This window comes from Colossoma macropomum, unplaced genomic scaffold (genome assembly GCF_904425465.1).
Source record: "Colossoma macropomum unplaced genomic scaffold, Colossoma_macropomum, whole genome shotgun sequence".
Taxonomy (NCBI): domain Eukaryota; kingdom Metazoa; phylum Chordata; class Actinopteri; order Characiformes; family Serrasalmidae; genus Colossoma; species Colossoma macropomum.
Window position 1 is genome coordinate 36736781 of NW_023494784.1, and position 13962 is coordinate 36750742.

Sequence of the window (13962 nt, forward strand, 5' to 3'; positions counted from 1 at the left end):
ATTAACAAACATCTTCTTAATGTAAGTAATGTATCAACAGAACATCTACAAGATATTTACTTCAGTGTATTCAGATGCTTCACTACTGCTACTTCACTGTTATGTTGTTGATGTGTTACTGATAATCTGTTAAGAATTTATTAAGCATCTACAAAGGATCACTCCAAATAAAGTGTTACCCATTTTTGAATGGTTAAATAGATTAAATAATGAAAAAAAAGATTTACAATAAGAAAATAAATAAATAAATAAATAAACAAATCATGCTCCACTCTTACTTCAAATCCTAATCCACTGAGTAAGCATTTATGAATGGATAAGTCTAAATGCAACCAACTTCTTAGACTAAACTTTGGAGGTGTAGAAAAATATCCCTGCAGATTTCTTTGAGAAACTGAAAGCAAGTCTACCAAAAATAATGGAAACTGCAATAAAGGTAAAAAGTGAAACAATAAATACTAACAAATTTAATGTGATATTTAGTGAGGCTTCTGAGTAATTTTCTGTGAAGTATATGTTCCTGACACTGAAAAATAACTTAAATGTATTTAATGCCCATTGTTTGGTCTGCGATTTTTTTCTTTGCTTAGACTAGTAAAGCAATTTACAATTACAAGTATGTACCTTTCCTTAATTGCATTGTTTTCTACTCCCAAAACATGTTTTATTTACTAGGACTTGGATGAAATACATGGACTGGCAACCAGGATGTATCCTGCCTTCTGCTCAGTGACCGCTGGGATAGGCTCCAGCATCCCCCCCTTGACCCTGAAGGATAAGCGGTTTAGAAAATATGTGTGTGAGCGTGTGTGTGTGTGAATAAGATACTCTTAGTTACATTCAGTGAGTTTCAAGCATGTTGATTATTTTTACTATTATTTGCATTTGATAAATGAAAGCATCCCAATTATTAATTAATTATTAATTAATTTAATTAATTAATTTTGGACACAAAAAATGAAATTAACATATTCATTAAGGGGTTAAGATGACATATTAAATAAAAAAAAATTACAAACATTCATTGAATTACCTCTCTGTCAGCAATGTGAAGTGGTGATATTAAGTTCACCTGATCTGAAGGTACATTAGATCCACAATAGAGTCAATGGCAGGTGTACTTGTTTGTGTAATTAGTTTCTGTACAGTTACATGCTTTATTTATTATTAACCAATTTCTTTACAATCTTTTTTCTTTTACTGAGGTTAAATTTAGGATTAGAACATTCTTATTATATATAGGTACTTAAATATACAGTATATAATACATAGTGGACATATGCATGACCCCACATCATGACAATGTATAAAAACATGAAACAAAAACTTGTGTTTTTGTACATGTTTACATGTAAGTAGCAGTCCTTAAAAAAACCTAATATTTACACAAGTTAAAGTTTCAGAGTCTTTAAGCTCAGCTCATGAGCACATAGTCATCAGTCCCGTCATCGTTGTTCTCTGATTTGTTTGGCACATCACTGGGGACTCGTACTACGGCGTAATCACAGTCACTGCCAGAATCTCTTAATGGCACTGGTGCCTGCTTTTCCCCATGGTCAATGGTGGCATAGAGAACGTCCTCCTTAGGTGACTCCTGCACAAAAGAAATGAAACCATGTAAGAAAATAAGGGACTTTACTGGACAATGATGTGACCACAGCCAGCAGATTTGTAGGCTTGTGTTACACTGCCAAGAATCCTAGAGATCTGCCTGCCTCTAAAGTTTAATGATAACCCCAAGTTACAACTTCTGATCTCTACATAAAAGAGTCTATTTTTACTTTTCTAATTTCACTTTTTTCACTGATTTCACAATTTTGTCATGTTTTTTCCTTTAAAATGTAGTCTCATGTACATCTGTGTTTTTATATTTTAACAGGTCTTTGCTAATGAGATCAGGTTTGTTAAAATGTGTATGGAAAGTTAAGTCTCCAGGAAAACGGTTGTTGACCAGAGAACTACATGGGTATTTTCTTGCATTCTTGTGGACTCACTTAAAGTCATCTTCCACTCAAGTTCATCCAATTTGTTCCTTAAGAGCAACTGGAGCCATTTAGAGCAACTGGGAAGAAAAAGGAAAAACTCCCTAAGAGCATGAGGAAGAACCACTAAGAGGAACTGGGAATAAAAAGGAAAAACTCCTAAAGAGTATGAGGAAGAACCACTAAGAGGAACTGGGAATAAAAAGGAAAACTCCCAAAGAGCAAGAGGAAGAACCACTAAGAGGAACTGGGAACAGAAAGGAAAAACTTCCTAAGAGCATGAGGAAGAACCACTAAGAGGAACTGGGAACAGAAAGGAAAAACTTCCTAAGAGCATGAGGAAGAACCACTAAGAGGAACTGGGAACAGAAAGGAAAAACTTCCTAAGAGCATGAGGAAGAACCACTAAGAGGAACTGGGAACAGAAAGGAAAAACTCCCTAAGAGCAACAGGAAGAGCCATTTAGAGCAACTGGGAATAAAAAGGAAAAACTCCCTGAGAGCATGAGGAAGAACCACTGAGAGGAACTGGGAATAAAAAGGAAAAAGTCCTGAAGAGCATGAGGAAGAACCACTAAGAGGAACTGGGAACAGAAAGGAAAAACCACTAAGAGCAACAGGAAGAGTCATTAAGAGCAACTGGCACTGAAAAGGAAAAACTCCCCAAGAGCATGAGGAAGAACCAGTAAGAGGAACCAAGACTGAAAAGGACAAAATCTCAAAGACCACAAGAAAGAAACACTGAGAGGAACCAAGGCTCAAAGGGAAAAAACTACCTATGAACATGAGGAAGAAGAACTGAGAGGAACCCAGACTCAAAATTGGATTAAAAAATGAAATCATTTAGTAAGTCAGTGCTAACGATCAGTGCAGAGCTCATTTCTAAAGTTTTTTTTAGCTTGATAAAAGTCCATCATACTGCTTTAAAAAAAAAAAAAAATGACATAAAATACCATCCAAAAATCAAATGTAGTAGGTCAGCCAAGGCATGTTTGGAGTCCAAATTTTGCTTCTTTAGTTTAGAACTGCAGCAGTGAGGCTAACAATGCTAACAAACACTAGAGGTCAACAATCACCCAGATAGCCCAAATCATTTCTATAAAAATATATCACTAAAACTTCTCTCGACACACTTGAACCACATCCAGGTCTACAATAATTGGGCACAGACATGTCAATGTGGTTACTTTAGACATCATGGTCTGTGTTCAAAAACCACCTCAGGGAGTATGAGTGCTCTGTCATTGGCCATCATAAATATGGAGGAATTTGATCCAAGATCAGTCCTATTTTGTGAATACCAGCCCTGGTGCTGTCTGAAATGGTGTTGTTCATTTGTGTATTTCACAGTCATATTGTGCTCTAAACCATATCGACAAGTCTGCGTGTTCTTAATAAAGACCTGTGTGTGGTTTGAGTGGGCAGAGAGAAGTTTTGGTAATGTGTTTTTAGACACAATTTGGGCTAACTAATAAAGTAAAATTCTGACTTGTCTTGGCTGATCTACTATAAATGAAGTGGAAATTTGAGTAAAGTTGATTTTACGCAGACACTTCCTTGGTAGATTACACATAAACTGGAAGACTGACTAATGTTTTCTTGTCACCTGCTTTACCCTTCCTGTTGGTCAGTTTCCTTTAGCTAAACCAATGAATGCTGATAGGCTGATATGCATCAAATATCGATCTCCTTTACCTTTACATAAAATACTGCTGTATGTCAGTTTCTTTGCCGCGCCTCTGATTTGAGGTCATTGCACCCAAAAGGCTTGCTTTTCTTTCGGTCACAGGTTTTTATCTTCATTTCATGTTTTCAAAAATAGAAAAGCAACATCTCACACTTGATCTTATCTGTATTTAGCAGCAGGTTGTGCGTGGTGGCTTCTGCACGCAAGGAGCATGAGATCAGTGCTACCTTTTAGATAGTCATAATTTACATCAGGCTTATTTGTTCTGGCATTCATGCGTAAACAGCCTGGGACGGACGAAGAAGTTCTTTTGTTCTAAAAACATATTTCATATGCCTCATTTCACCTTAAAACCAAACTGCTTCAGCACAGACCCAAGATAACAATTCTGACTTCTCTATTTCAGTAGTTTTGGAAGCTACTGAATGTTAATGGCTTTTATTTATCAAAGTCGCATCAAAAAGAGTGCAGACTTGACCAGGTTTAACCCTCTGGGTCTGAAATTTGCCTTTAAAGGCACTTGCATGTAACATGATAGTCATAATAGTTTTCATATCAAAATGCTCTGTTATCTTCTTTGCTACTTTGCAAAACTCCTACAGCAACTTTAGCACGTGTAAACTTTTTCCACTCCATGTCACACATGTCTCCAATGTCCACTGAATGAAGAATGACGGTTTCTGACATGATGCGTAAGTCTTTAGTGGTTTCTTGTGTCCATAGGTCAGTTTCACACAAAAAGTGGATGGACACATGAATCCAGCAATTGCACACATTGAGAGGCAGCCTCATAACTCTGGAAGTGAGCTACATACAATCTTGTGATAAGATGGAATGGGAAAGGTGACTCTCCAGATTCAGGTAATGTTCCATATTTTCTGTGCCGTATTATAGAAAAGATAAAGAAACATATGTAGAAACATCGAGCTTGATGCGTAGATGAGTTTGTGGACCCCAGAGATTCGAGCGCAAGTGAGAAATCAGCTTCAGTGCGTGAAATCAAGCACCAGCCTACCAGCACCTCGTTTACATATCATTTACATGAAGCAAACCATAATTCAGATGTAGGAAGCCAGAAAATAGTGCATCATTGCAGTGTTTAAGATGCTTCTGCGCTAGTGATGGTCATTAAATTATTATGCTCAGATTTACACACACTCTTACCAGACACAAGTATGATCATACAGATATGCCAAAAATGAAACTGATAAATAAACAAACTGTCGGTGAAATTTGCGTGTGCTCATTTTACCAGTAGTTTTGACCATACATTTTGACAAATGAGGCCCACTGTGTATTGTAAAATGGTTCTTGGCTTGCATCTGCTATTCTAGTATTGGCGTTATATGTGAGGGTTCTTTAACATTTAAATAGGCTTCTCACACTCACAAACATCTCATTTATAAAGGGATATAAAAGGGAACCAAAGGTGGTTCTTCAATGACATCACTCTCCCTTTTTGAGTCATTAAAGTGTAAACAAGGTCATTCAGAGTGGTTTGCAGTGAAAAGTGGTTTGCTTTATTCTACAGAAACTTGTCAAGTCAGAAATGTGTACCAGAGTTGTCTACAAACCAGATATCTGAAGTGTTCAATGCCCTTTAATGACATCACAGGAGGTTAGTGCATGAAATGATTATGGATACACTGCCTGATGCCTGAAGCATTGTTATACCATTGTTTTTAGATTAAATTTGGACCTAAAACATTTATTTTTAAATTTAATTTAATTTTCATGGTGAAAGTACATGCAAGGGGATGTAAGGCAGAAAAGTCACCAAAGAAAACATATTTTTAGATTTTACCTTTGTCAACATTACATACTAAAACTCAGGAGACAGGTATAGATTCACTGGATGTTTAGGAAAGTAAAAAAAACACTTTTCTTTACATATAGATATTAAATTATATATAGATATAGACATTATGACCCCTGGTTCCAGTCACCACCACTGTAAGGAAAGAGGAGTCAGTAAGATGAATCTACAGTGAACCATTTCACATCAAACCACTGTGAATGACGTTGGTTATATCTCAATGACTGAATTAAGCAGAAAAGTTTTAACAATCGGTGAAATTCCCCTGGAAGTTTACGCCATATGGTGGGTCGCTATTCTAAATCTTTAGATTCATTCAGCTTCAAAGCTGACAGTAATGTTACAACATTTCCTGCAGGTTTCTGATGATTCTTATCATCACAGATCTTGCCAGAGGATGTCACACAGATATTTTTCGATGTTACTCATTTTCTAGTCTTTGGTAACAAGCCTAAGAGATGCTCAGCATAACTGCTTCCTAATATAATAATGTCTGTTATACTTTATAGTCCCAAAGGTTCCCCTCGTTTGCTGACTGTTACAGAATCTAAAAAGGCTATTATTATTATGATGATGATGATGATGATTACTATTTTAATTAATATTAACATTAACAACACTACTACTACTACTACTACTAATAATAATAATAATAAAATTTAATTTCATTAAACAGATGCTGTACATGATTCAAAACTCTGACAAAGGATTAGGAGGTGAGTAAGAAAACTTGCTTTGCTGTAAAATAAAGATCATTAATACCAGGGAGAATGTGCCAAACCAAAAGCCTCCCTGAAGAAACCTCACGCTAACTGCCTGTGGTGGGAGGCTCACTGCTCTCAGACTCAACCCTGAATACCACAGCGCAACGGAAAAGGTATGGCTTTCTTTTAAGCAGCTTACACTGACTACAGAATGAAACTAGAAATAGGACACAAAGAAAAATCACAATTCAAGCATTTTGAGCAGGTCCACATGAACAAACCAAAGCAATCATATCCCTCTTCAATTTCTATCATGACTTGTAATGAGCTGCATGAACGTCAACTTCTGCATGAACTGCTAACCTAACCTAACTTTTGTGTAAGAACTGCCAGTACACAGTAGAAAATCAGCAATTTACAAATGTGTGTACACTAAGCTGTACTCAGTGAACAATGATAAATCCTACACATTTTGTACGGCTCTGTTCATGCATGGCCAGGCACAAATTGGCCCCCAAATTATTACATATGATTAACAACTTGCCTTTAAATGTCCTTAGTAGCTATGTATACTGCATTGAAGTGTTAGGTATAAAAATTTACTTCAAAGTACAAATTTTCATCACAACATATAACAAGAATTACATTTTAACATGTAATGAAGTAACTTGTTCAAAAACAACTGGAACATGCAATAATTATTTAATAATACCTATTCAATGATTTCAACATGTCAGTGTATAATTTTTACTTTCACCAACTAAATTTCTTGTAAGAATTCTCCCATTAAAATGAATAATGAAAAGCTATGTGCTTACTGAATTTGTACATGCTAGAGCACAACTACTATAAAATTTGAATGTTGACATGTTAGAATGTAATTTCTTATATTTCACATCTCATTTCTCTTAAGTGTAATAACATTTTACTCATTTACATTGAATTTCTGAGATGAATGAAGTGTGCATTAAGGCTAAATGACCTAAAGCATGCTCCCCACGGTAGTTCATATGTGCCAGAGCAAGGTCCGCTGCTGTCTACATCAGGGGTGTTAAACTCAACCACTAAAAGGCCCATATTTAAAAATCTTCACAAATCCGTGGGCCAGCTGTGTTTTTATTTCTTGATCTGAACTGGCCATTGTTTATTCAAAATATGCCGAAACTGCAACAGCAAAAAAAAAATAAATAAATAAAAAAGGCACTGAATACTTGACCTATTCAAAAATAATTTGAAATAAAACACATCTTCTCTATAGATGTATGCAAAGGTTTGAACACACCTGGTCAAAAGACTTTTGGTGAAGTGAAAACAAGTGAGGTTGTGTTCACTTCATTTCACTTCAAAAATCAACAACATATAAAAATCAACTTTTGCATACAGCTGTGTTTTAAACACCGCGGTCGCCAATCGTTTTGTCAGTTATGTTGAAACGGCTGACAGTAACTGGGAGTTGGTGCATCACACAATCAGCTTACCACAGACAGATTTTTTATCGCTAAGGGTTAGTGCATTCTTCAAATATAGGCACATTCTCATGCATAAGAAAAGTTGGATAAATCACATTCCATCCATAGGAATGTGTGTTTAGTGGATGTTATACCCCCAGTCACCTCAAGGAAGTCTGTAGTTTGATCCCCTGCCTGGGCAACACACCATGCTATACCAATAAGAATCCTCGGGCAAGACTCCTAACTCCTAGCTTCATTTGCCTGCCTCTGTGATGTGATTAAATTCTGAGTTGCTCTGGGTAAGAGCATCTGCCAAATGCATTAATGTATACATGGATGTATACATTGTTGACAAATGAGACCCCAGTTTCTAATGCTACGTTCACATGTCAATGGTAGAATGATGACAGTAAAACAGTTATTCTACTGTTTTTAACAGAGCTGCGATGGACAATTCAGATTCTTTATTGATCCCAAGACGGGTGATTCATTTGCAGTTTACACAGCCAATAACACACAACTTTAAAACTCACAGACAAGGTAGCTATATGCAGGGTTGGGTAATAACGGAATATATGGAATGGCATTAAATAAACAGGATACAAAAAAGTTACTGTAATCTATTGCAGTTACATGAAAAAGAAGATTAAATTCAAAGTGCAAAATCGTCATCTTTCGCCGAAATTCGCAGATTGTAAATATGTTCGCTGTGATAAATATGTCGCATGAGACGTATAGATTAAAAGAGTTTTCAATTCGGGGGAAGGGGGTGGTGCTACTGCCAGGAGAGTTTTCTAAAGAATCCCCCTCAACAAGCAGCACTTCAGCCAATCTATAGAATTTTTATTAAGTATTTTACTTTTATTGGCAGTAAAACTGAGATCTGCAGCATTTTCCTGAAGATATCTGAATCAGGCATTTACTCTGGATTTCCACATCACCAGATTCTACTGCAGTAAACTGATCTGGCAGTAAACTCTATATTCTCGTTTGTTGTTCTGTAAAAAGTTTGACCGGATATAAATCAAACTTTTGATAACCTTAACCTGACAGGTTTCAACTAGCAGCCTGAAATGTGCACAGAGTGCAAAGTCTCATGAGCAAGTAATTTCATTTTCATACAAGTAAATTCTTTTTTCAATAGTTTTAGATTAATTGTTAAAATATTAATCTGTGTGGACGATTATTATTCGTAACTGAGATGATCAGCTCCCTCTTAGTTGAATGTGAAATTAGCATTAATTTTAATTTTATAAACTCGTAGATCACTTTGATTTCTGTTGGCTGCTGAAAGTGCTGAGATTAGGGAGCGTCTACAAATTACCATCATCAAAGTCCAAGCGTGACGCACCAACAGGAAACCTTATGAGCCAGTACAGCCTTTGAGCAGATAGAACACAGTCAGAGTTTTTAGATTGACCTCTGCTTGTGATTATTGTTGATGAGGGGTCTCTATATAAGATTTCTTCCAGATTGATCTTTTGACTTTGAAATGATAAAGAGCAGATTTTTAACAAACAAGGCAAATAAGGAAAAGTCCCAGTATAGTTTTTAACTTCATTGCATTTGAACCTGGATCATTCTATGTCCATTGCTTGTCCTCTTGTCTTTTAGTTTTAGTGTACTGATTTTATTTTCCTGTTAAAATCACTTAATTTTTTAATATCTTGATTTCTGAATGTCAAGGTTTGAGTGCATGTCTAAACTCAAACATATTATATTGTTATATAAATCTGTCATCTTTACGTCTTAAATATTTTCATTTGATGCTCCACTTACATTTGGCTGTTTAGTTAAATGTGGGATCAGTGTCTGTTTCTGTGAAGCCATCTATAATCTATCATTCTGCTTCATAATGCAGTGCAGTTTTTGTTTTTGGCATGTGTATTTAATAATATCTTTAATTAAAGACAAGTGATCAAAAACTAACAGAAAGTAATCAGATTACTTTAATATAGTAATCCTTTGGATTAGGTTACAGTTACTATTTTTAACAGGTAATCCGTAATCTGTGGTGAAATACACTTTTAAAGTAACCCATTGCTGCTGCTTAGTAAAGTGATAGCAAAAGAAATTAAGGACTTGGAGTAGCAGTTCGTTCTCCTAAGGGCCACATTATAATGCCAGCCTGAAGGCATTACAGTGAATTCCCTGGTCAGATTGTCTGATAATTCCTTTTGCTATCTGAGCCACCTGTTTCTCCCAAAGGGAGCACGAGTCTTTCTGCTGGACTCTAATTATCTTCGAGCAAACTTTCACACTGACATTCAGGCTCAGAGAACCTATTAAACCAGCAAATGAATGAGAAAGACAGAAGACTTTCAATGAATTGATACCATTTACATAAAAAGTATCACAAGCACAAAAAGAATTAAGCTTCACTTAATTGATTCTTTGCTGTCCCCTTTTGACAACCAACTCTGTGTTTACATCAAACCTGAGTTAAGAGGTGGACACTGTTCCTAAATACTTATGTTGTGTATCTACAGTTTGAACATCCTCATCTTGTATAATATTAGCTTTTGGTTTATTACTTTTCTGCCTGAAATCAATGATCAGTTCCTTAGTTTGGGATACGTTAAGGTTGAGGAAGTTACCATCATATCATTTAATGGAATCTGGATCTGAATCTGAATTACAAAAATATTCAGATACTTTATGATACCCAAAACTTCCCCCTCACTTTTGATGACTGTTATGGAATCTAAATAAGGCAACAAAGGTCGTTGCTACTGAAATAGCAGAAACAGTGGTGAGATTGTGTGGCGTGTGGAGCTTATTTGAATGGACTCCAGCTCTCTAGATGTCCCATAGTAACCAATATAACTGAGGCAACAGACAGCCCCAGTGCTGTCCAGAGATGCAAAGCAGCTGCTAACAGCAGAGCAGTTCAGCACAGCCAGCTCAGCACTCCACACGCAACCTAATTTATGGGGGTCTTTCCGTTCTCCACTCACACTTTTCCCCAGTTATACTTCTCTCTAAACCCACCCGAGTCAAATGAGCTCAATTTAATAACCTCCTACACACTTTATATTATCAGGCAGCATGTTCTGTAGGTGTTAATTAAACACTGTTATTTTACTGCGCTCCATGAAATACGTCAATACATTTCCATCACGTGACTGTTTCATTTCAGTTACGTATAATACTGACGCATTAATATTTAAGATGCAGCCACAAGTAAAGAAATAAGCCTGAATTAAGAAATACTCATGTTTTCAACTGCTCTACCAAATGTTACATGTTTATATGAAAATGAAATAGATTTTTAGGACCAAATTGAAGGGCATTAGAAATATGTGCATTGCCAAAAAAATGGCTTACTGATATAGCTGTTTAAAAAATTGTCATTTTGTCAAAGTAGAAGTAAATAAAATAAACAAACAAACAAACAAACAAACATAAATAAATTTTTGTCAGTGGTGTTACAGAAATAATAAAAAAAAACAGGACGCTCTTTTTGAACTTCTTCTTGCATCAATAACACAAAGGATGAGAGACTAACTGGTAAATTTTTTTATATTCTGATAAATTTGCCTTCTTCCTGTGTCGCAAAAAAGATCGTGGCAGTGCTGTTACTCATGAAGCATTACGTGATTTAAAAAACTGAAATAGAACAATATGAATGCAATATTTGTAATTTTCTACATACAGCGTGACCTCAAAACTACAGCGGCAGTGGACTGTATGTTAGAAAGATTTCTGTAATTTCAGTTGTGTTACAGCTGCACTGATGCTGTTCAATATAATAGACTTGAATTCACAGTCATAGAATTCACAGAATTCATGTATTTGAACGCAAAGGGAGATTTATCCTCTTTTTGTTTTGTCGTTTGCTGTCCTGTACATTTACACACTCATAAGAATGATCATAACTCCTGAATGAACCTTTCAGAGCCACTCTTTTTGTTCTGTATGTATAATGTAATGTTCTGACTGGACTCACCTGTTCTGTTTCTGCTAGCAGGATCCACAGCATACAGAGAGAGAGAAAGAGAGAGAGAAAAGGAGAGAGAACATTACTTACGGCTGATCTTCTATCAGTGCGGTAGTTATTGTTACAGTAACATTCATGTACACAGTTAGAAATAAAGGTTCTGTGCAGGTACGTTTTTAATATTAAGGTACAATCAATGTAAATGTACATTCAAAGGTACAGCAGTGGTTTTAAGGTCCAATTGTGTACCTCAAATATGTTTTTCCTGGGGGAGAAGTATGTATTTGTACCTTTTCATAACCGAATGTTTTAAAACAGAACAATAAAATAAAAAGCCTGGAGACGAGATGGGGTGTGTGGAGTCAATACAACTTAGAAAATATAATTATGGTACAATTATGTTCCCTGACTAAAGGTACTGAGATGTACCCTGGAGTGTACCACCCCAGTGACAGTTTCATACCTTTTTTCTGAGAGTGTATGTTTGTATTTTAGAAGCAAAAATAAAATCATACATTCAAAACAATGAACTAGTGCCAGTGACTTTGAGTCTACATGTCTTTGTGTTTCGTCACTGACTGAACAAAACCTCATATCTCCAAAATGGTAACTTTTCAGGAGAATTAAAAATGTTAGTAACTTATAATGGAAGTTAATGTATTTGTTTTCCAAGTAAGTTTGTACCATTTCTGTCAGGCCATTAATCATGACATTTTCGCACAGTGTGCAGAAGAGCCGATGTTTTCAAATTATATAAAAAGTTAAAAAATGACGGATTTGTTTTGACAGCAGCGATTTCCGTACAGCCAGCATACAATCTCTCATTTCATCTGTGTTCTTCACTTTTGTTTGGTGTGATGTGCTGTGAGATGCTCAAAATATTACACTGCTTCATGCACCACTAAGGGCTGGAACTTGCACAACTCAGTGACTACAGATGTTTTGGTAAGAGATAATCTGCTGCAGGGAAACCTAAAAATTTAATGCAGAGTCAGGAAGTACAGAGTGAATCTATATCCAGTTTGCTTAAGATGGTGTACAGAGAAACCGCATAGAGTTTCACTTAAATTCAGGCCATAGTTAAAGCTGAGGTCATTCACATGTCTGAAAAGGCTGCCCCTGCATGAGTTGGATGGAGGCCTTAGCCCTCTCAGGGGACACCAAAAAAAAAAAACAACATAGACTTCCACTTTCTACACTATAAAGAAGTAAAATGAAGGAAATAAAGAAATAGAAAGAGTCTTACCGCCTTCTTTAGATTGTTCTTTTCTGAAGAAATGAGATATATTTAGAAAGGCAGGGTTACTGCAATGCAACACAGCTTCAGTATTCAAAAAGACAGAAGTGACAAGTGTTCAGAAATGTCACAATAGAGACTCTATAACACGCTAATTTCAACAAATAACTCACAGTCACTCATACTACTGACTGGCCTACTAACTGTTTGACAATATTAATAAAGAGCTGGCCTCAATTTTTTACGCTTTTTTTAAGTGACTAAGTTAAGCAGTCACCTACCTTCCTCTGTAGCAACTAAGATTTCCCATAATCCGAGTCCTTTTGAGTGTGAATTTGAGGTCTGATGAGGGAGAAGTACAGAGCCAGGCTGCGGTGGAAGACGAGCCAGCGGAACAGTCAGCTCACCTCCTTTCACAACCAGATATCTAAGAGAGAGAGAGAGAGAGAGAGAGAGAGAGAGAGAGAGAGAGAGAGATAGAGAGAGAGAGAGGGCAATCAACAGTGTTTCATTCTGTTTCCTGTGCTCTGTGGTTTGCATGCGTTCTTAAACGCATGTCACTCAAAAAGCATGCAATGACTGTTTTACTGAGAAACGTATATTATAAATAGTTACAACTGCATTTAACAGGAATATGAATTAATAAGTTGGCTTGACAACGAACTATTCTCAGTTTATTGTTCTAGTTTTTTTTTTATCATTTTGACAGGTTGCGGTCTTCAAGGTAGAAAAGGTTTTTTTTGTGTAATGTTTGAAGAAAGGACATTTTTTTCAATAAGTGTGTACATATAAATACATACCCTTTCTAATTATTGAGTTCAGGTGTTTCAGCCACACCCATTGCTAACAGGTGGATAAAATAAAGCACACAGCCTTGTAGTCTTGATAGAAAAACACTGGCATTGCACTGTCATAGGATGCCACCTCTGCCACAAGTCAGTTTCTGTCCGGACAAGTGAAATTTCTGTCCTGCTAGATCTGCCCCTGTCAACTTAAAGTGCTATTATTGGGAAATGGAAGCACCTAGTAACACAAAAGCAGCTTAGACACGAAGTTGTAGACCACACAAACTCACAGAGCGGGGCCGCTGAGTGCTGAAGCACACAGTGCCTATCCTCTGTTGAATCACTCACTAAAGAGTTCCAA

The 13962-nt window shown here is 36.3% G+C and overlaps 1 protein-coding gene across 2 annotated transcripts; it reads right to left on the reverse strand.

The window, feature by feature from the left end:
* Positions 1-894: 894 nt before the first annotated feature.
* si:ch211-214p13.7 lies at positions 895-13250 on the reverse strand. 2 transcript variants are annotated; one of them, XM_036574194.1, is made up of 4 exons: positions 13098-13250; positions 12826-12848; positions 11589-11602; positions 895-1594 (listed from the first exon to the last, which is right to left on the reverse strand). In XM_036574194.1, the coding sequence occupies exons 1-4, from the start codon at positions 13124-13126 to the stop codon at positions 1415-1417; spliced, it is 246 nt and encodes an 81-aa protein (XP_036430087.1). In that variant the 5' UTR covers positions 13127-13250; the 3' UTR covers positions 895-1414. The 2 variants fall into 2 exon arrangements, with proteins under 2 accessions (XP_036430087.1, XP_036430095.1); XM_036574202.1 differs by having other exon boundaries at positions 931-1594; positions 11589-11599; positions 13098-13247.
* Positions 13251-13962: the final 712 nt, after the last annotated feature.

Excerpts from the sequence above, each read along its gene's own strand:
- si:ch211-214p13.7 (XM_036574194.1), bottom strand. The coding sequence starts at position 13,126 with ATGGGAAATCTTAGTTGCTACAGAGGAAG. Across the intron at positions 12,849-13,097 it reads CTTAGTTGCTACAGAGGAAG|AAAAGAACAATCTAAAGAAG; the intron begins GTAGGTGACTGC and ends TCATTTCTTCAG.